This window comes from Tachysurus vachellii, chromosome 4 (assembly GCF_030014155.1).
Source record: "Tachysurus vachellii isolate PV-2020 chromosome 4, HZAU_Pvac_v1, whole genome shotgun sequence".
Classification (NCBI taxonomy): Eukaryota; Metazoa; Chordata; class Actinopteri; order Siluriformes; family Bagridae; genus Tachysurus; species Tachysurus vachellii.
Window position 1 is genome coordinate 11,130,797 of NC_083463.1, and position 24,309 is coordinate 11,155,105.

Below are 24,309 nucleotides of genomic sequence, written 5' to 3' on the forward strand. Positions count from 1 at the left end.
GACGTTTAGAATTCAAATCTGTTTCATTAAATCTTACATGAAAGAGTGACTGAAAAAAAGAAGTTCTTATATCCAGCATCAGAGACACGTGACCACTAAGCTTATTTAGACAGTTGGACCTAATACATGAGTCTGTACCAAGGATCAGGTCTGTACTCATTTAAAAGACTGATGACATTGCTGATATTTTCACGCTCATAAAGTTATTCCTAACTGCATTCCAACCACAACGTCTACTTAATCAGTGTATAGTTTATTTAAGCAGAGTTTCTGTTGTCAGCGCTTCAGGTGAGACATTATACAGAAAAATAACTGTATTGAATTTCGACACCTTCTCCTCTCTGAATACCTAAAAGACATTTCTTTATCTTACACCATGGAGCTGTTATTCTTTGTTCTGGACACCAGTTTGGAACTTGAGTAAAATGAGAAGTTCAGCCAATCACGGTTTATGTTGCCCAGTCCCAGGAGCGTATCTCTTTCACACTTGTTGTAAACTCGAGTGCACACTACACCAATCTTATTGTTTACACTCAGTTTTGTATGAGGTTGTGACACTGTTGCTTATTTTGAAGTGAAACGAGAAATAAGGGAGAAAATATTGATTGAGGAGACACGGGCAATGAGAACTGGCTGTATTGAAAAGAGAACTAGCAGAATAATATTCCAAAATTAGCTATTTTTATACTGTGCTGCCAGGAAACATTAGGTTTGTGTTTATTTTGGCGGTTGCATAACCATTTGGGTATGACATGCTAAAGTCTTCATGCTACATGAGCAGGGGTTTGGGTGTGGTATGGTGTGGTGTGGTGTGTTGTGCTGTGTTGGGTGTGGTGTAGCTGTCGACCCCCTAAACCTGTACTAGGCTTACATTGCACCTGATTCATTCACTTATGCAAACCCAAGACCACGGTTTAGACTTCCTTAAACTGGGGCACTGATCTGTCTGGGCAAACACTGTTGTGTCTGGAAAAACAAAGAAAAATATAAATCCAAATATCCTTCACTACTAACAAATATTTATTATATAAATAACATGCATTGACATTGCTTCCTCTTCTGGATGATTTTCTTAAACACCCTCAAAGGCCAGGTTCAATACAGAAAAGTACTCATCCCCAAATGGTTTTGGCTTTCATTCCGAGTGTATTTTCCGACACTTTTTGAACAAGCCCCAGAGCCAGATACACCAAAACCCCGGTAGTTAGTCTTGAGCCAACTTAGACACACCCCAAAATGTACATTTAACATCTATCAGTACTGCTTATGTCACTCCACATGTAATATGTTATACTGATTCTACATATGAGAAGAAAGCACGTTTTATTCAATGTTTTAGGAAGGCACGCTCAGTGCTGTTACCGCTCACATAAATAGTATTTTTCCTGTCAACATATCCGCTTTTGCTGGCATAGTTGAAACCAGTGCAAACAGTGAAAATGGTGCAACCGTCATAGTTCAGGCGATACGAACAATCTGCATATATTCAATAATAGACCTGGTCTCAGTCGTTTCAGGTGGTAAAAGCTATAAACTTTCAAGAGGGGTGTGTGTGTGAGTGTGTGTGTTTGTGTGTGAGACAGAGAGAGTGAGAGAGAGAGAGAGAGAGAGAGAAAGATGGGGAGCAATATCAGTTCTGCTTTCAAATGCATATGTATTAGTGTGAACATGGCCCCAGACAGCAATTTCTATTTCCCTGGCATTTAGTGCACTATTTCTAGAAATTTCTCCTTAGGGTACTTTCATATACACAGTGTTTAGTCAGATTGAACTGAGCCCTGGTACGTTTTCCTTCTCTGTGTGTTTCTGTTAGGCAGTTAAGAATACAACCCTCAGGTGTGGACCAAAACATCTGGTTCGAGTGCAGGTAACAGGGGTGTATTTACTTTTGCAACACCTTTTTCCATATGAATGGGTTTCACGAATGCGTCGCCAGCCCTGCATATCCCTCAGCCAATTCATTTTGTGCTGCTGTGGTAGAAACATAGTGCACTGTCATATATTAATCGTATAGGTTTTAAACAGCATAAAATAGTTCCACAGATAGCTGTACTGTAGAAATTATATAATCAATATTATTTCAAATCACCTCTATATGTTTTAATATTTCTCTCACCGCCACTGCTGCCCGATCTCAATTCCCAGGCAGGGAACCAACCCAAGCACTGAGGGATTACGAGGGTTATGTCAAGGAGGAATAAAACCGGTGCCAAATCAAAATACGTGGATCAGAAGATCCACAGTGTTGACCCTGAAAACGGATCAGCTGACGGACAACAACAAAAAAAATCGCCTCTATATATTTCAGTAGCTACTGGTTCAATATTATAGTATTGGTGCTTATGTCTACAGTTTAGCCATTTGGGATCATGTAAAACAGCTGGATATTGTACGTTTCTGCCTCTTTGGATAAACCAGTGATCATGTGATCAAGCGCCAAAACCTCTGACAATAAGAGAAGATGGAAGTGTATAAGCCGCTGCTAGCAGGCTTCATGTTGATTTATTGTGACCTGGGAATTCACAAGTCTCTGACATGTGAGACAAAAAAAAAATAAAGGCGGGACCATAATAATAGCTAATATTGCTTGTAATTGATTTCCTATTTATATAACTATCAAAGGGTTCGTGCTTCAGACTTGATCATGGATTTGTTAGTCTCTGTCTGATAGATCACTGATTTTCTTGTTAATGTTAACCAACATGCCTCAGCTAATGTTTAAACAGCATCCAGTTTCTTTAAGATTTTAGGCCCAGACAAATAGAAAAGCTCATTAAAAACCCAAAGCAGTTTCCATGAGTTTCAGGAAGGCCATAATTTAATATTGTACTATTTAATATTGTAATATTGTGATATATGATGATGATCAGGCTGAATCTTATGTACAATATACCTTGTATGCGCTATACAGTATATATATAATATATGTTGTACTTTGCATTTGTATTTTTGTCCCAGTCTTTGCAGTCTATATATTGTCATTTGTACTGGAGATTTGTACTTTATAATTTCTTCTGACTATTTATCATTTTTTTTGCCATCAGCTTAAGATAAAAAGAGCTAGAAGACTTTGGCTGCGTCAAACACAATGACGGTAAAACCTTGATGAACGTCATTTGGTCGTAATGTTAACGAAAACACTTATGTTCAAACCACTTAAACCTCTTATGACATTCATGAAGATGGTAATTTTCAGTCTGGTGAATTTTTCATTTGGTATTTTTGCATTAGTCTAACTTCCACATCCTCCCTGCTCTAGTAGTCAAAACGTGTTCAAACACAACATAGCGGCAGACTGATAGGTTGCAGACAGCTGCCAAACCCTGATGTGTTTAAATGTGTGTTTAAACTCATACAATACACCGCAAAGCTACTGTGTACATAAATCCACTGTGTAAGTACACAATATTAAGCACACATTAGCACAAGTAACTGCTTCAACGACAACATATTTTTAAAGTCGTAAGTCTTTAAGCAAGAAGCATTTTCACACTTGCTGCTGAAGTGAGCAAAACGACTTTTTATGTGTTTTGTTCCTTTTTGTGCTTGTTTTCCTGTTCAACGGGCTTCAACAGTTCCCGTTTTGACTGACCAAAATCACAATTCATTAAGTAACAGACATGCAGGTGTTAAACGTCTGTCACTAATCTAGCCGTGACAGAGTAGCATGACCCACTCGCTGTAGACACACCAACAGACAATAAGAAGGAAATGACTAATTCCGGGGGAAAAAAGCACCCAGACAACCCAGGAATCAACAAACAAATCTCTTCAAAAAATTTGTGTAGAAAAATAATATGCATTGTAGATCCATTCTAGAGATACACACACACACACACAGACAGACACACAAACACAGATAAACAGACACACAGATACATACACACACACACAGGTAAATACACAGACACATAGACAAACTCACAGACACATAGACAAACTCACAGACACACACACTCACAGACACACACACGAGACAAAAGTCTATTTTTTCTTTGCTCTATTTCTGCATTAAAATGAGCTGACTGCTATTGAAAACCTCATTAACTGTGTAAACCCCCTTTACATCCAAACCAAATGCTCCTTATTACTGCTCGCTTTATCTCCTATTAGGTTCTCTACTTAGTATAGAGTACCCTTGGTCAGATAATTGACACATTCACTTATCTCTACTAATACTGAGTCAATTAGCTTGCTGGCCTTTTAGCCGCCCTTATCCTCTGTAACGTAGGCCTAATGAGCTCCACTCGACTCGAGGCCACGATTTACCCCGCCACTCTGCAAATACGCAGCTCTCCACACAAAGAGTCACTGGTACACACAGATCTCAAATTACCTTTGATTGTCTTTTTCCTTCATGCTGACCTTAATGTCTGTTAAAAAAAAAAACAATCTTTACTGTCCTCATTGTACAAAACAACAACATCATTTAGAGAACGTGAACATTACTGTGCAGTGAAGTGTTTTTTTTTTTTCTCTTTCCTACTTGTTTGGTGTGAAGAATGGCATCTTTAAAAAATATGTTTTCTGATTTTGCCACGCAATAGATATTAAATATTAGACTCAATATTTCTGTTATATATTCAATAAGGTATAAAAGGGAATGAACCTGACGAGGATTAAAAAAAAATATATTTCTCGCATGCCACCATTTTTAGTAACTACAGTTATTTTTAATTTATTATAGAACAAAATTTGTTAGTTTTTCATTTATATTTACTAAATTAATGTTGTGAGACATTGAACTGACTTGGTTCCTGTTTTTACTTACGCTACAACAGCTAGAAACACCACTTCATTCACCAGCTTCTCTTCTATTTAATAAGTCAATAAGAAATTGAGTTTATCATCCTACCAAGAAACCACAAAAGTCGTCTCTCTTCTGTTCCTTTTCCTTTACGGCCCACACAGGAGACTAAAAACACAACTAAACATCTCACAGACAAGTGTGTGTTTTCAAAATCCGTTTATGAAAAGCAAGTTTGTATGCATGAGCCGTTACTATAGTAACAATGCCATATTTGAATGAGCAAGTTAATATAGTGTTAGAGATGTAGAACATTAGTTAGAGAAAATTAATTAACATCTTCTGATGAATCAGATCGGAAAAGTCAGCAGCAGCTTTGTGGTATTAATTCCAATATACCATCTGAGATACCACAAGCACAAATAACTATATCACAACATCCAGCAGACATACACCAACATCTTCTTCCCATTCAGCATCAACAGATACAGGTTTTAAATTAAAACTTAATTTAATTAAAACTTAATTAAAACTTAGAGTTAACTCTTCATTGGATGGGTTGGCTCGAACCCAGACCACAGCAATGAGAGTGTGGGATCCTGGTGCTGGACCACCAGGAGGCATTAAATAAAAATTTGCCACTAATGCTTTACTTACACAGTTCATTTTTTTCGTGTCACCCATGAAATGATTATTTGGTGAGGTGCTTCTTGGAGAAAACAACAGCACAAAGACATCTTGTTCTGGCTAATAAGGTGAAAAAAATCTGGCCCACTGCTCCGTGCACAACATTTCAAGCTCCTTCATATTCTTTACTTTGTGCATGTGGACCCTTTTCTAATTCGTACATGCATTTCAATAGTGTTCAAAGACTGGTCATGTGATATGAGCCTAGTGGTTAAAATGCTGGTCTATCAATCGGAAGGTTGTGAGTTCGATCCCAGGTCCACCAAACTGTTGTGCAGTAATTCAATCGATTTCAATTTGGTATGAAGCATTTGAGTAGAGAAGTAGCTTTAGATAAGGTCCTGTACCAAGTAAACCAAGGAAGAGCTTAAAGTGGGAAGGAAAAACTCACTGAGATGACATGAGGAAGAAATTATGAGAAGAAGAAGACTAACAAGGGAACTCCTCCACCTTGGTAGAAGTAGAAGAGGTAGAAGAGTAAACGTGTGTTGATTTGATTGGATGTATGGTTATGCTTATTATCTTAATAGATCCAAATCTTAATGTCCTGCAGAGTAAAGCCACGGTCATGCTACACTTTTCATTCCACCGACTTCCATTCATACACATGCTAATGCAATTCAATCAAAAGAAGACTGGCGTTTTCAGAAAATCCAAGATGGAGAAATACTGAGTATAGAGGTGTCGCAACATCCCATTTTATGCAGCACAGTTTTAGAAGAATATAAAACCAACATCAAAAGAGAAGTGGCCTGGTTTGTAGTGTTTAATTCAGATCCATCAACACAGACACATTAGTTGGTCACATCTCAAACACAGAGGAAGCAAATCAACTAATGATCTAATGATCACTAAACTAATGATCTAAACTAGTAAACTAATGATCACTAAGGTAGCTGGTGAGCTTTTTGCTAACAATGACAAAATAAATGTAAAAAAACTCAACGCTTTGGCGCATGATGTCATATCCGGTGGGCTGCTATATTCGAAGCAGTCTCTGAAATTCCGTATGTTGAAGTTCTAGCCTGACATGGATGTATACTGTAATATAATATTGTGGTATAATATTGTGCAGCTGTAGACACATGAAGGCGAGTCAAACCGGTAGGTAACATGTGATGGCTGTGTGAAGAGCTCCTGAGACCCCAGTCACAAAACATCTCCAAATCTTTGCTCAGAATAAACGAATGATGGTTAGTCACTGATCTCTTCAATTCAATTAGTCAAATTGTTGGGAGCTGAAATTGTTTAAATGTGTTCAGTCATTTTTGCATATTTTTAGAAAGTGTTCTAATAATTATGGTGAGAATGTTGAGTCACATTCTGTAGAGCAGTGTACATACATACATACATTCACACATACATACATACAAACATACAAAACTCATTATCTTTAGTCAAGTTCTGTTAACTGAATTCTAACAGAGTGAAACCCTGCTAGAGAAGTGAAATAGAAATTAGGTAATACTTGCGATCTCTGTGGTAAATGTTCAATAATTTAACTGATAACAACGTTGTTTCAGGGGTAATTTTTTAATATATAAAAATGTGTCCCTCTGTTTGCAGAAGTGTAAACCACAAAGCCCAAAGGAGCCTGTCAAACACATCACAGCAGAGCGTAGAGCCACTTCCTGGACCATCATGTAACTGGAACACTCAAGCCATATTTTGAGTAAACAGGAACTCTTCCAGGAACCCTTAACAAAGTGAGAAGAGTCTCAGTAAAAACAGAAGCATGTATGCTTGAAGTGTAAACCATGATCACAGATATGCAAGCAAAATGACTTTGCAGCAGATGTTATCAGCAACTGCAAAGGTGTCGAAACTACATCAAAACGACTTTATTTCAAAGAAATAAATCGCTCCAAAGTGATGACTCGACTAATACCACGCAATAACAAAAACTCAAGAGCCTTAAGGAGGTTGATGGAAGCCTGAACATGTTATAATTTGGTTATTGTGTATGTGTGTATAGTTGACATACACACCAATTAGCCATAATGTTAAGTTTGAAGAAAATCCATCCGTTATATCAAGATAAATGAACCTCATGAATGCTGAATCCTGAACTCTACTGTATACAAACAGACCATGTAGGATCATTTCTAGTAAACGGTGTGTACTGATGTACCACATTCCAAAAATATGCGATCTCACAAATAATTGAGTGAACATGTTTCCATCGTAAAGGCAACACTTTCACAGAGAACTGAATGTTAAACACTCCTGGAATGTCAGTAATGCGCACAGGCATCGGTGTCAACATCTGCAGCTCAACAGAAAGCCTGTTTATCGTCAGCTGTATTACGGCTACTGTGTCTAGCACGTCACACCACAGAAGCCTCAAACCACAGACGTCTCCCACTGGCTCTGTATAATAGAGTACAAAGGAATACTGGGATACTGGGAATAAAATCCAGAGCGTCTCAGTGATACTTTCTGTGTCTCAGGAAAGTTACATTCTCATTAAAAATCCAAATATTAAGTGAAGTACACTAAAAATTGTGTTTCTGTAACCTTCTACACACATATAATCAGTCAAAAGTCTACTAGAAACTTGCATTCATTACTGGCTAAGATCTCATGTTTGATTATACCAGTGTTTAATGCTAGAATCTGATTGGTCAGAAGGCAGAGGAACCGTCTGGAATTAAAATCATAGGTTTATATAAACACGCTAGTTTTAATACACATCATTTCTACAGTAACAAGGATTGAGGACTTTTTAGAAGGAGCCTCCAGTGTCAGAGATCAGTAATGGTCAGAGTTCAGCTGTAACTTAAAGTCTCCTGATAAGAGCAGATTTTCAGGATGGAGGAGAGAGCGATGGTTTATCGCTGCTATAACACATGTGATAACGGGAACGAGACCAAACACAGATTTCATTCTTTAATAAATAATTGTTAATACTAACAAAAATTGTGGCAGAGGAATAAAACACATCGTAAGATAATATAATAATTCAGATGTTATTTTGAAATACACAATTGTTCTGGAAAAAATTCACAATAGTCACAAGGTCTCATATCATATCACCATATTATTTTTTTTTTTTATTGATTAACAGTATGCCTTGTCATGTTTTATTCCTTACTCAATTGGTGAAGAAAAGTTTTTTTTGTTTTTTTAATTTACATTTGTAGTAATATTTGTCTTTTTTACATTAGCACAAAAAAAATAGTTTTGTGAGATTTTTGGTGCATGGAACTGATTGACAACACTAATAACATTTTTACATATCTGCATCTTAAATGATTAGTTCTTCATTGTAATCATTATATATATTTACATTTCAATAGACCATTTAAGACTGTTTATTTTGTATGAGATAAATTACATTCTTAGAGAGAGAGAGAGAGAGAGAGAGAGAGAGAGAGAGAGAGAGAGAGAGAGAGAGAGAGAGAGAGAGAGACAGACAAACAGACAAAGACAGAGAGAAAGGGACAGACAGACAAGCAGACAGAGAGAGAGAGGGACAGACAGACAGACAGAGTGGGACAGAGAGAAAGAGACAGACAGACAAAGTATAACAAAAAGAGAGACAGACAGACAAACAGACAAGCAGACAGAGAGAGAGATTGAGGGACACACAGACAGAAAAGAGGACAGAGAGAGAGAGAGAGAGAGAGAGAGAGAGAGAGAGAGAGAGAGAGAGAGAGAGAGAGAGAGAGAGAGAGAGAGAGAGAGAGAGAGAGAGAGTGCGAGAGAGAGAGAGAGACAACAGGCAGAGAAAGGGACAGACAGACAAGCAGAGAGAGAGAGAGGGACAGACAGACAGAGTGGGACAGAGAGAAAGAGACAGACAGACAGAGTAGAACAAAAAGAGAGACAGACAAACAAACAGACAAGCAGACAGAGAGAGATTGAGGGACACAGACAGAAAAAAAGAGAGAGAGAGAGAGAGAGAGAGAGAGACAGACAGACAGACAGACAGACAGACAGACAGGGAAAGACAGAATGGAAAAGAGGGAGAGAAAGAGAGAGAAAACAATAATATGGAGCAAAGAAATGTAACCTACTTAATTAGATGATTTTACTTGCAGTTCCATGAACCACAAGCCATTTGATTCTTTCCTAATCTGCACCTACTCATTCTGCGCATGTGCATGCATGATTATGTGAAGCTCTGGACTGCACTGATACTGTATATATGCTACACTGCTGATCTCATTGTACGAGCTGCACACGTTACTTTACAAAGTCCACTTGAAAATGTCAGCAACTCTATTTGAGTAGAAAAGTCTAACAGTATGTGATGGAATAAAGTAAGTTACATTTCTCCAGCTGTGGAGCAGCTATTTGCTTCCATGCTGGGTTTGTCTAAAATGTCTCTTTTTCCTTTTTCTCTCCTTCACTCTCCGAGTGCTTCAAGCAAGGCAATGAAAAACAGGAGACAAGGAAGCCTTTCATTCTATTCAATCCATCTCATAATGCTGTTAAATATACCAAAAATAGAATGGCTTAATTAAAGCAATTTTCATCACAAAGATAAAGTTTGAGTCATGTTTCTAATCAGCAAGTGTTTTAGGGTCCAGGAAGTCTGCACTGTAACCATGGAAACGTGGCTACATCTGACACAGTTGCTATCGGCCAATTAGTGAAAGAAAAGAGTGCTGCTTATTGAGGAGACCAATCCCCAATAATAGTCTTAAATAGACGACCAAAGTGCAAGCTGTTCGCTAAAATCACATCGTCTTTTTTTATGGGACTGACAGGAAGCGATGTTCGCCGTTTGCAGAGACGCAGCAAGGTGGAAGGAGAACACAGCTGACAGATTTTTACCTCTTCGCACTTTCTCTGTAATTGCCAGAATCCTTTTTCTAAACCTTATATTGCATTAGAAACAACAAACCATCAGCAACAGCAGCAACAGGAATACACCGCGTAGGTGTGAATCCAGGATGAGGACAGTCTGTCAAAAGTGCTTTAAGCATTTTTTTTTTCTAAAGACAGACAAAAGCTTGATGAATCGTAATACAAAATCATTTCTGAGACTGAAGTCTTAAGTCTGAAAAGTTCAGCATCTGCCTACGACGACGCTGAGTGCAGGAAAATTATTAGTTTGAAGATTGCACCGAAGTCTATGTTTATGTCACATGCAGAGAAAATTATCAAGGAAAAAAACTCACATTACCCCAAGAGTGCAAAAAAGATTCTCTATAAAAAGAACGAGCAAAAGCATAATAAAAGCTTGCTCTGAGCTTGGAAAGTCCAGATGCTTAAAGACTCTGGTTCACAAAGGTACAGGTCAGAGACAGTGTTACACATCAGTAACTATAAATATTAGAATTTAAAAGGGTTACGTTTTGTAGCGCTTCTTCAAGTTACCAAGCTTTAACTAGCACCATGTGCTGAATTTGAAGCAGGGAATAAACTTATCCCTGACTAAACTATTCATTTGTTCAATCTGTTTACATCGTTGACTTGGTCAAATGTGAAAAGTGTCGCCATGTCAAGCATGAAAAAAAAAGAAAGACGAAAAATCTGTCTTTTTAACTAATGTTTCTAGTCTTAAACATTGGCTCTGATCTGAGGATCTGGATAAACTACACACATTCTGTAATATATGCCTTAAGCTGGTTAAAGTTTGGAAAACAAAAAAAAAATTCTCCATATAATCTCTGCTATCTCCATTAACTCTGCTACATTATTTGTTCATAGTACTGCAATGACACCAACTTCCAAAGCTGGGATATACAGTATAAAAAATAAATAAATAAATAAATAAATTCACTATGCTGTAATGTAACGTGGCTATAATAGAGCCTTATTCTTCCTTCCTTGTTCCACTATTACTATTACAAATGGTTAGGACGTTGGACTGTTGATCAGAAAGTTACGAGTTCAAATCCCAGCACTGCCAAGCTGCTTCTGTGGGCCAATGAGCAAGGCTCCATTCCCTCCACTGCTGAAATCAAAAGGAATTGTTTGGTGTGTCAATTTAGTGACCAGATCTTTGCCTGTGTACACAACCCCAATAGATTTGAAATGGAGCAATCAAGATGTAGATGTTCACCAAATGCTGAGTTACTTCACTTGAGATGCTCTGCAGTCTTCAGCATGGTGATGTCCTTGAGCTTCAAAAAGTCAATTAATTTGCATCCAATCCAATTATGTTCGTTTGTCCGATTGCTTTTGAGAGGAAGGAACTATAGAAGAAAAAATGTCACTTACTCCACAATGATGAAAGGAATAACTGTTATGCAATATTTTGTAGTAAACCCTTGAATTATTATTAAAGCTGAAATTTTACTACTACACATCCATCACATTTTGATTGCTTCTGCTTTATTTTACACTGTGATGATGAGGCAAAACTACACTGTCCAAATACTTAAGGACCTGATTTTATATTCCAATAAAAGTATTTGAGTAAGTAGCTAGTACAATATTAGCACAGCATAAAATAATAAAAAACATGTGTTATTGCTACTTTGCCTTCATACTGTTACCCAAGTTAAACACCATACTAGTCTCCTAATATTGCAAAAATGATATTTATTTCATATCACTGTCTCTTAACGCATGCCTCTGAAGCCCATTTTTCATTTCATGTTTACAGTCATGATTACTAGAGTCCCCATTTATTCCAGCATTATTGCTTTTAATCATTCAGTGCTAGATTTGTGTAAGAGCTTTATCTAGTTTTAAATTTTCGAAGGCTGTATGTTGCAGAGAGCTGCAGATTTAAGCTATTTTGCGTGTGAACTCTTCGTTGTATGTTAAAGCTTCATCCACATGCAGGAGAAAACAGTACCAAATATTTATACTGTATATCTCAGCAAAAAAAATAAAATAATAGTAAATAAATAAAACATTTTTTGCTCTTGGCATGTAGGTCAATGGTTCTTCCAAGAAAGGCTCATGAATGTAATATACATAGAAAATGAAAGTGTATTCTCAAAATTCAGCGATGTCTGAGACCTCTAGCAGAGTTAGGAATGGACAAATCTGTCTCCTGTGTGTCAGAGACAAGCGTACAAGCTGTTTGTTTTATATTCACTGTTGAGCAGAAGTCAAGTAAGTTCAGCTTACTGACTTCCGCAAAAGAAACCTTGTCATATGCCAGGCAGCCAGGCTTAAACTTAATGCACTTCATGATGGTGCAAAACAGAGCTTGATTTATCTCCAGCACAGTCGACTCCTTCTTAATTTTACCGGTGTTTTTTTACTGAGAGATGATCTTTTCAGAATCAGGAAAATGCTGGTGTGAAACACTGAGAGAAACTAAAGTGTGGCACAAACAGCTTCTAAATAACTCTCCTGATATTACTAACAGTCATCATGTGGATAAACATGTCAAGAGGAGAAGACGAACGGGGAAAACAAATACCTTAACCAGACTATGAACATTGTGAGGTGTAAAACATCTTACAGACTTGCTTAGAAGAGGATAAATTTCTTTTTTTTTTGTTACTGTATATTAAACTCAAGTCACTCTCCATTTATTATTTCATTATTACTTTAGCTGCCAATATCTGTAAGTCATTTACTCGATTTCTATGCAATCAAAAGCCAGGCAATGACATTAGAGTTTTTACTTGTTCAGAGGCCTAAACTAGGCAGCTGGATAGTGTAAAAAAAAGTTCACCTTGCTTTTTTACGATTTTCATTTGTCTACTCTCATTCCCTGCTGGTCCACCTTTCTGGCCTGGGTTCGATTCCCGAGAAGAAACCAACCCAGCCACTGAGGGGTCAACTCTCATTCAGAATAAAATGTCAGGGTTGCATCAGGAAGGCATCCGGCATAAAAGCTGTGCAAAATCAAATATGTGGATATGATGATCCGCTGTGTTAACTCTGATGACAACATCATCTTGTGCAGGCTCGATTACTTTCTGCCCAGTATAGGCTCAAATTTCTGTTCTTCACAAACAGGAGTCTTCTGTCCTTCAACATGCTGTGCTTTCTGAGATGCTTTTCTGCTCACTGCACTTGTAAAGAGTAGTAATTTGAGTTACTGTAGCCTTTCTTTCAGCTTGATTCATTCCAGTCATCCTCCTCTGACCTCTTTATGTTCTATAAAGCTGCTTTGAGACAATGTCTATTGTTAACAGTGCGATATAAATAAAATTGAATTGAATCGAATTGAATTGAATCAACAAGCTGTTTCTGCCCACACAACTGCGACTTGCTGGATGGGTTTTTTTTCTTCTGTGCTGTACAATTGTTGTATGTGATAATTCCAGCCAAAGCAGCAGTAAAACTCAGTAGTTTCTGAAATACTCAAAGCAGCCTGTCACTGTTAAAGCAACCCAGTTCACATTTCATCTCTGTTCTGTTTGATTTTGAACATTAATTGAAGCTAAAGCTGCATGATTTTAATTCTGATTGGATAACTGCATGAATAGAGTACGTGACTGTACAGGCCACCCTGAGTATTAGTGAGCATTCCTTTGCAGGATACAGTGAACTGCTTTAGCTTTAATACACACAAGTTCAACTGACTGCTGTACGGTTTTGTTAAAGGAGCTGATCATGATATAAAGGTATAGGTTTTGCTTCCTGAGTGAAATATCGCCATTGTAACAGTAATGTGGTAAGTAATGCTTGCAGATAATCGTTTGCCTTGTGTATCCTTATGGTGTAAAAAAAATAAATCAATAAAATAATAATAATAATAATAATAAAAAAAATTGAAAAAACAATGAAAAATAAATAAATAAATAAAAACAATGCTTAGTACATTTTTCACATTTGGCACCGAAGGCAGCGCGAGCTGGCTAGAATATCTGAATACATTAAACAGAAGCACACAGATGAGCTATACTGTGAGTCAATATCATAAGTTATCAACCCATGCAACATATTTGTCTAATTTCTGTGTTTATATTCAACACAATGTTTAGACACCTAGGAAATGCTGAGGCCCTTATAAATGACAGGTTTGTGTAATCTCACCTGCAATGTCGTGTGTAGTGTCCCCTGGAGGCTTGTACGGGTTGAACTTGGGTTTTGGTGCCACTACAGGAGCGAACTTTTTCGGAGACTGGTGCTGTGATACCGAGATGCTCGGAGTTCCCATTGGCAAACTGGTCTCCATTCTGGCAGTCACATGACCGTGCTGGCTTCCATTGTTCTGGCCACTCCACATGATTCTGCATGAAAAAACACAATGCAAAACAAATATAGTATATATACACACATACATTCATATATATATATATATATATATATATATATATATATATATATATATATACATACACACACACACACACACATATATATATATATATATACACACACACACACACACACACACACACAAACACACAGTGTGTATCAGAGATGAGGATGTTGAGGTTCTCTTTAGGAGTGATGAGGATGGACAGGATTAGGAACGAGCACATCAGAGGGACAGTTGAGGTTGGCTGTTTTGGGGACAAGGACAGAGAGGATAGATTGAGATGGTTTGGACATGTACAGAGGAGGGAGATGGTTATATTGGTAGAAGGACGCTGGAGATGGAGCTGCAGGTAAGAGTGTGGGTGTGAAGAAGAAGAAGAAGAAGAAGAAGAAGAAATATACACAGTTTATCATTCGTATTGATTTCAGGCTAGTTAATAAATATTTCAAAAACTTTTATTATATTCATTTATGACCTTATTGTTCTGTTCTTATGAACAAAAGGTAGCAAGTTCAAATTCTAGACCTAAAACAGAACTACAAACTAAATTTGTGTTTGTATGTGGCACTGCTAACCGAATAATCTTGGCTTATTTACTGTGATACTGAACTGCCACTGGGTCTGGCAACTAATTCTCTCAGACTGTTACTGAAACACTGATTAGGACAGCAACATGCCCCTCATTTCTCATTTAATATCTCTATCTCAGTCACCTTCAGTCATTTCAAGGATGAACATTGTTCCAGATAAATGACTGCCCCAATTTCACAACAATAAATTGTGTAAATCTTTCCTCGAATCCTCCCAGTGGTGCCAAAGGCGTCAGACAGTTTGTGAATCTGTAATCTGAGCTATAATCCCATGGTGGAAGTGGACCTGCCTGAGGACTTGGCCGAGCGCCAAGGCTACATTACATGCTCTAATCTCCTGAAATGTCACCCCTCCAAAATTAGTAGCAAACGTCAACAACGCGCAATATTCAGCTTAATAAAAACACCAGAGGGCCGTCAACAGCTCAGAGAATGTGATGAGGGCTTGAACAAGAACCCTGTGTCCAAGCCAGTCTCCTGAGTCTCACAGATAGAAAGGGAAAGCTGTAATGTGTAGCTGAGACATCATGTCACATGACATCAGATGTCTCTCTCAGTCTCTCTCGCTGTCTGTCGGTGACAGACACATGTAGTGGCTGGGGATCAGATTTCCACAGCAGGCCCTAAACACGCATGAGTTTTAGCAGAAGACAATGTGTACAGCCACACAGAGCTTTATAACAGAACAGAATAACGAAGAGCACATGTGTGATTAAGTTCGCTTAGCTTGGACTTAAGGGAACTGGGTGAGGAGTTGATGTCAGGTGATGTTGCACACAAGATAGCATGCCTTAAGCAAATTCTCATGATCAGCGAGTCCAGATTGACTGAAAACATCCAGTACTGAATGAAAAATACACTGTAATGTTGTTATGTTTTTAAAATGAGGCTCGCAGAGAATTATTCTCTCTTAAGTAACAAAATGTGATCGATTACAGACAAAAGTACTCTTCTCACCCGTTACCAGATGACCCCGCTGACCTTTAACTTATGTGTTCAGTCAAACGTTTCTTAAACGCAGAGCAAAATTCTGAAGAATGGGAAAAGGCTCAGTGTGGATTTAAATGTGATGTGTGGATGGTCTAAATTAAATATGAAGCTATCGCTGTGCCCTCAAACACTGAAAAAAGGTGTAATTTAAACCCCCAACAATCCCAATAAGGCAGTTATTAAGGATGCTGCAAGCACATCAGTCATGCAACCCCACATAATCACGCTAAGCTTTTCTTTTCCTTTGGCTGCTTCCTACAGGATCCCAGTCTACTTGCACACATCTAGCCTCAAGCAGAAGCCCTGTGAACCCTTCTAGGAGGCACCTTCTGTAGTGGTTACATCGTCAGAGCATTTACTGTACTTACTAGGTGATTTGACGGTCATGATAAAACTTTAATCAGTGTACGCATTGTCTACATAAGCCATTCTAAGCTCATTAAGTAGTTAGGTATAAAGGCTGACTACAAAACACTTGCTTTCACTAACATACATGTGTCACCACACCATATCATTCCATCCACATACTTTGATTTTGGCACAGGTTATATGCCTGATGCCCTTCCTGATTTTTTTATCCAGGGTTGGGACCGGCATTGAGATTTAACCTTTCAGTCGGTCCCTTCTCAGAAATCGAACCCAGGCATGCATACAGAAGAAGCCTAGAATAGAAGCCTTTATTTTCTCACATATACATTACAGCACAGCAAAATTCATTCGTCGCATATCCCAACTCGATACGGCCATGATACAACACCCCTGGAGCGGAGAGAATTAAATGGCCTTACTCAAGGGCAGCTTGGCAGTGCCGGGGCTTGAACCCTGATCCTCCGATCAACAACCCAGAGCCTTAACCTGCATAAACTGCCACATATCCAAACAGATTAAACAGAAGTTATGACACTGAGCTTTAAAGTCAGTTAGGTTCTGACCCAAGTCATTCTGGAAAGTATCATGATACAAACTTATGTCAGTTGCCTGATGAATAATGTCCATTTAAGGGTTTATAACACTGTTCTGAACACAGTGTCATCATAGTTCTACACCTCACTTTTAGCCCTGTGTTCAGGAACGTCCATATCGTTAATTTAGATTAAAGTTTTTAGTTAGTTCCACTCATTACGCAAGCTTATGATCCCTGCTGTATATATATATATATATATTATATATATATAGACACACACAGTGGATTCCAAAAGTATTCAGACCCCTTTCACTTTTTTCAATGTTGTTATGTTGCAGCCTGATACTACTATTGTTCAATTTCATTTTTTTTCTCACCAATCTAGACTCAGTTAATGAAAACAGAAATCTAGAAATGTCTGTAAATTTATGTACATAAGTATTCAGACCCTTTGCTTAGGTTCCTCCCATTTGTCTTGATTAGTGCTGAGATGTTTCTACACCTTCACTGGAGTGCACCTGTGGTAAATGAAATTGCGTAGACATGAATTGGAAAGGTACACACACCTCAATAGTAGGCCTCAAAGCTGACCATGCACATCAGAGCAAAACCAAGCCATGAGACCACTAAGGAACTGCCTGCAGAGCTCAGAGACAGGACTGTTGAGGATTTCTAGAATTCTATTTTCACTTTGTCATTACGGGGCACTGAGTGTCGATTATTCAGGAAAAAAAAAATTATTTGAACGATTGTAGTATCAGTTGCAACATAGCAAAATTTTAAAAAAGTGAAGGCGTCTGAATACTTTCGGAATCCAATGTAGCTCTGTATATACAAACATGTTCTTTTTTCTGTTTTTTCTTGCCTACGTGAGTTAAACCGTCACGTAGGAATTAAGCAGCAACATTTTTTTTCTCACTGATGTGAACGCTTATCTTTTATTTAAACCAGTTGTGTACTATATTTATCTGATCTTGGTTGTTGACAGTGTAAATATGCAAATAAGTATGTTAACTCAGGGATTAGGAATGTACAACGTCAGTACATGTAAAGGTCAGATTATGAATAGTCAGGATTAATTGTAAACCTCTGGTAAAGCATGAGCAGTGTGAAATGTGAAACAAGATATCCCAGCATTCCTTTCCCTGGGGTTTATACAATGACCCATGGGAAACTATTTCAAGGTTTAAAAACCCTTACTGACTTCAAAATTACTGTCATGAAGTGCTTATATGGGGATTAAGTAGCACTATGAACACGACCATTAATAAGCCTTTATGCCATCGTTCTGCTGATGAAATGATACCAAGTGTGTATGTTTCTAGAACATTAGAGCTTCCTGTGTTTTTGGGTGAAGTATGTTTATAATTTTGTAAAAAAAAAAAAAAAAAAAAAAAAAAAAAAAAAAAAAAAAAGGAATATGTATGAGGCATGACATTTGGTAAACATTTGAGTATTTATTTTCCGTCTGCTGTCTTGGTTAGTGATGTACAGAATTAAAATTTAGACCTGTTTCTAATATGTGCATCACAGTAGAGCCAATCAGATTGTTTCGTTTAGAAATATGGGAACTGCAGTCGATTTGATCAGCGCTGGTACGGGAAAAAAAACAGTAAAATGTGAAAGTCTGGTTGGTTCTGTGATAGTAAAGTCTCGTCTCGTTTTTTCAGACACTCATTAGGAACATCTGCACGTTCATGTAGATATCTAATCAGCTAATCATGTAGCAGCTGCACAGTGTAAATCATTAAACATGGGTCATTTGCTGCTGCCAGGTGATTGGCTGATTAGACATCAGTTACTAATAAAGTGGACAGTGGACTATTTCAACCCACGTACCCTAACCCACTTTTTTTTATATTCCTGGACTTCTGTGTGTTTGTATTAAAAGCCTGTTAAGTTTAGGTATGTGTGAACACGTCACAAAAACATGATCTTGTGTACATTTTGCTGTCAGTCAGCAAGAATCAAAGGAAAGATGTACAAGACAGAAGTAAGTCCAGCTCTGCTGTATGGCTTAGAGACTGTAGCAGTGAGGACTGAGGTAGCAGAGATTAGGAGGATGAGGTTCTCTTTAGGAGTGATGAGGATCGACAGGATTAGGAACGAGCACATCAGAGGGAAGGCTCAAGTTGGCTGTTTTGGGGACAAGGACAGAGAGGATAGATTGAGATGGTTTGGACATGTACAGAGGAAGGAGATGGTTATATTGGTAGAAGGATGCTGGAGATGGAGCTGCCAGGTAAGAGATTAAGAGGAAAGCCAAAGAGGAGATATATGGATGTGTTAAAAAGAGGGCACGAAGTTGATTGGTGCCACCTAACGGGAAAAGCTGAAAGAAGAAGACGATGATGTACATTTTGCTGTCTGGGTCTTGCATTAAGTTCCTTCACGTTCATGATGCAGAAGAAGCAGATCCGATGAATGAACAGCAGTGATTGGATTTATACAATTTGGTGTCTAATAAACGTTGAGGAAAAAGAAATAAGGAGTCACAAGCACAAATGATGAGAAGTAAAAACACACGTGAGATGCGCTTGGCTGCAAACTGTTGTTATTTCACCATCTCCACTGTGACACAATTTTTGTACCCAACCAGTTTCTATAGCACGTTCGTTTTCTTTTTTTCTTTTTTGTTGCTTTCTTTCTTGTGGAAGCTGTTTTTTGGTTGCCGTGTTGTTTTATCCCCTTGCTGATTGATGCAGACTTTACGTTTTCCCTCCGGAACCAAGACAGCCCACGCACAATCATCTTTTAATATCTACTCCAGCTCTCTTCATCCCTTCCTCCCTCAACTCTTCCACAATGAGAAACCGCAGCAGCGTCTGTCTCTCGTGTCTCCACCTCGGCTCGCGTTCAGACGAAAACAACCTTCAACGTCATTCAAGCACACCGAGGGTCATCGGATCACGTGTACGTAAAGCTCAATTGGAGCGTTTCTGAGGGAAGATTACATTTTTTTTTTTATTATTCCTTTAACTGCCTTTTCTATTAAGACATGCAAACCTACACTTTTCTGTGTATTAACAAAGTGGAGAGAAATATATGCTAGGATTATTGTTTTGACTACTAGCTTCTGTTTGGGCTGATTTTAATTCTTTATTTATTTATTCTTTAAAGATGTTAAGATGCAGTCTGTAAAGGAATTGGCTCTAAGTTAAAATCTATGCTGCATTACAAAATAAATACAAAAAAGAAGAATGTGATAAATAAGTATTAAGGACAGAGGCCAGAGGGTGTGAGGTGTACTGGGATGTTGTGGAATCTATGATAATTGCTCAGAAAGTTATTTCGAGGCATTTCTGGGTTACATTTGAACATTTGCATCAGAGATAAAGAGTGGACAGAGACATTATTATCTGTACCAGAGAAGCACAACATTATTAATATAACGGGTTATAAATTTTACCCATTGAACTTATTTAATACTTGAACTATTGCATTTATGGCATTTGGTAGACGTCCTTCCATTTTTTTTTATATCTCATTTAATACCTTGCTCAGGGCCCCAGCAGTGACAGCTTGGTGGACCTGGGATTTGATCTCACAACCTTCCAATCACAACTAATGCTTAAGTTGTCCATCTTATAAATGGCACTTGAAAAAACAAAATGAATCATTTGCAAGGCTGAAAGACATGGTTTTGGTGGAGAGTAAAAATAAAATATATATTTGCTAATATATATATATATATATATATATATATATATATATATATATATATATATATATATATATATATATATATATATATATATATCCTTCCTTCCTTCCGTCTCTCCTTCCTTCCTTAATTCATTGCATTCCACAACATCCTATTACACCTCTCACCCCTGGCCTATGTCCTTGATACTTACATGTATTTATCACATTATCTTTTTTTTTCCCCCATTTTAAACGAATGAATGGACATATGGATGGATCGATGGATGACTGGATGGATGAAAGGAAGGAAAGAAATTAGTTAACCTTATTAAATGTTTATAGTCATGGGGTGTTTATTTTGTTTTATTTTGTTGTTGTTCTTGTGAGCATGAATGATGAATGGGCATTGAATGAACAGACAGACAGACAGACAGACAGACAGACAGACAGACAGACAGACAGACAGATAAATAGATAGATAGATTTCACACTCACTCACACAATGAAGGATGTGTTGTCGCTCATTTCACACGTAAGTGTAAGTGTTTAGTGTGACGCTGTATCTTACTGAACCAAAGCAGGTTTCTAAAGAAAGCAGTTCTCAATAAAGAAAGAAACCTACAAATGGCCTGCTCATAGCTTGATGGCACACAAACATCTTGATTCGCATGAAAGGACTCCTGCTGTTACGTTCACTCGCGTTGTGCTCTTTTATCTGTCCTGCTCTTAGGAGTTTTATTGTAGGGAAGTGATGTCAGAAGGAAGCACTAATCTACTGCTGATTCAGAGCAATGCCGTGTTCACCTTCAGGGTGACTTACAGAACACAATAAGGTTTTAGTATCAGTTTAAGGAGCAGTGGGAGTTTCATTCACTTAGCTGAAGGTTACAATTAGTTATTCTTAGAAACTTCAGTGTTACTGTAAACTTTACAAGGTTGGTATATTATACACACAATCACCCACACACTCCCTCACTCACACACTCCCTCACTCACTCCCACACTCACTCACACACTCACTCACACACTCACTCACACACTCACTCACACACTCCCTCACACACTCCCTCACACACTCCCTCACACACTCCCTCACTCATTCCCTCACTCATTCCCTCACACACACACACACTCACACACTCCATCACTCACTCCCACACTCACTCCCACACTACCACACTCACTTACTCACTCACACACTCACTCACACACTCACTCACTCACACACTCCCTCATACACTCCCTCACTCCCATCACTCACTCACACTCACTCTCACTCACTCACTACACTCCTCATACACTCCTCATACACTCCCTCAACACTCACTCAACACTCACTCATCACTCACTCATACACTCCTCAACATCCCTCATCACTCACTCTAACTCACTCATACACTCACTCATACACTCACTCATACACTCCCTCATACACTCCCTCATACACTCCCTCATACACTCCCTCATACACTCACTCATACACTCACTCATACACTCCCTCATACACTCCCTCATACACTCCCTCATACACTCACTCATACACTCACTCCCTCCCTCACACACTCACTCGCTCGCTCACACACACTCACTCACTCACTCACTCACTCACTCACACACACTCACTCACTCACTCACTCACTCACTCACTCCCTCACTCCCTCCCTCACTCACTGCCTCCCTCCCTCACTCACACTCTCACTCACTCACTCACACACTCCCTCACTCACACTCTCACTCATTCACACACTCACTCACTCACTCACTTCCTCACTCACTCACTTCCTCACTCACTCACTCCCTCACTCACTCACTCCCTCACTCACTCCCTCACACACTCCCTCACACACTCCCTCACACACTCCCTCACACACTCCCTCACACACTCCCTCACTCCCTCACACACACTCACTCACTCACACACTCACTCACTCACTCACTCCCTCACTCACTCACTCACTCACTCACTCACTCCCTCACTCACACACTCCCTCACTCCCTCACACACACTCACTCACTCACACACACTCCCTCACTCCCTCCCTCACTCACACTCTCACTCACTCACTCACTCCCTCACACACTCCCTCACTCACACACTCCCTCACTCACACACTCCCTCACTCACACACTCCCTCACTCACACACTCCCTCACTCACACACTCCCTCACTCACACACTCCCTCACTCACACACTCCCTCACTCACTCACTCACACACTCACTCACTCACTCACACACTCACTCACTCACTCACACACTCACTCACTCACTCACTCACACACTCACTCACTCACTCACTCACTCACACACTCCCTCATACACTCACTCATACACTCACTCACTCACACTCACTCGCTCACACACACACTCTCACACACACTTACTCACTCACTCACTCTCATACTCTCACTTACTCACTCACTCACACACTCACACACTCCCTCATACACTCACTCACTCACTCACACTCACGCACATGCACATACACACACTCACTCAGAGTTATGTTGTACTGTTCAAACTGGACAGATAATGATTCAGCCAAAAATGAATTAGGTGTTACTCGTACACGACATGGGTAAGAAGAATGATATTTCGCTGTGATGTTCAGGTGTCTGCATACTTTGGCCTACATGATTTAGATGCAAAACCAATGTAGGTGCAAGCAGCTCTCAGAACAAATGGACACTGAGAACTCATTATAATTCTAGGGGAAGCATTTCTGCCTTACAGCTCTAGGATCCCTCGATCTTTTGTGTCCCTCTATAATTTGTATGCAGAGTCAGATAAAGAAGGCCAAGCCAGAACACAAGGTTGAAAACCTCTGTTTTCTCTTTCTGCCCAGATTATTGACTTACTGGCCCAGTACTCCAGTGGTCATAGAAGCTATCTTAACCCCCTGTGACAATTTGTCAGCTTGTACTCCTCTGTCACCTCATGACATAGCAGCACATATGTTATAGCAGACACTGAGCGCCGCGCCAAGCAAGAGCTAAAGTGACAAGTAAACAACTCTGGGATAAGCCCGGCAAATATCAAGCTGCCATGTACACAGGAACGTATATGAACTAAAAAAACAACTTTATCTCAGGAGAAAACGGGATGAGACGAAGGACACGATCAGAGACACGGTCAGGCATAAATAATAATAACATCGGGTCATGTTTAATCTCGAGAACAACGCATTGAACCTGAGTCCTGTCAAGATGAATGTGATAGAATATGAGAACAACAACAGCTCTGCTTACTCATCCAACAGAGCCAGACTGCGCTCTCGTTTACACCGTGTGTTTCTATGGGCTAATAGTGGTAGCATGCGGCAGTTACAAACAGAAAACAGCGCTAATGGTCTGCACAATGTGCTTCTTGGATCTACAGTACAAGCCAAGATGCAAGAACAATTTATTCCATTTGGAACCTGAGTAGTAAGCACCAGACTTAATAGCTGAGACCTTTTTTTGTTCTGTTCTGTACAGCACAGTATGGGATACCAGTTGCTCACAAATTACTGTGAAGCAGAAAAAAAAGCCTTACATGCCCTCTCAGTAAGCTTCTTTTCACCACATCACTTCGGCTCCTAAGCAACAGGCTTTTCTGAACGACCTGCTGCACAGAAA

At 38.9% G+C, this 24,309-nt stretch overlaps 1 protein-coding gene across 5 annotated transcripts in view; it reads right to left on the bottom strand.

Moving 5' to 3' along the window:
- The window catches only part of lpp (LIM domain containing preferred translocation partner in lipoma), a 198,110-nt gene that overhangs the window by 105,371 nt on the left and 68,430 nt on the right, over nucleotides 1–24,309 (bottom strand). For all 5 annotated transcript variants that reach the window (XM_060867724.1, XM_060867721.1, XM_060867723.1 and 2 more), the window contains one exon: nucleotides 14,336–14,532. In XM_060867724.1, the coding sequence (XP_060723707.1) occupies nucleotides 14,336–14,528 (193 nt within the window). In that variant the 5' untranslated portion in view covers nucleotides 14,529–14,532. The remainder of the gene's footprint in view (nucleotides 1–14,335; nucleotides 14,533–24,309) is intronic.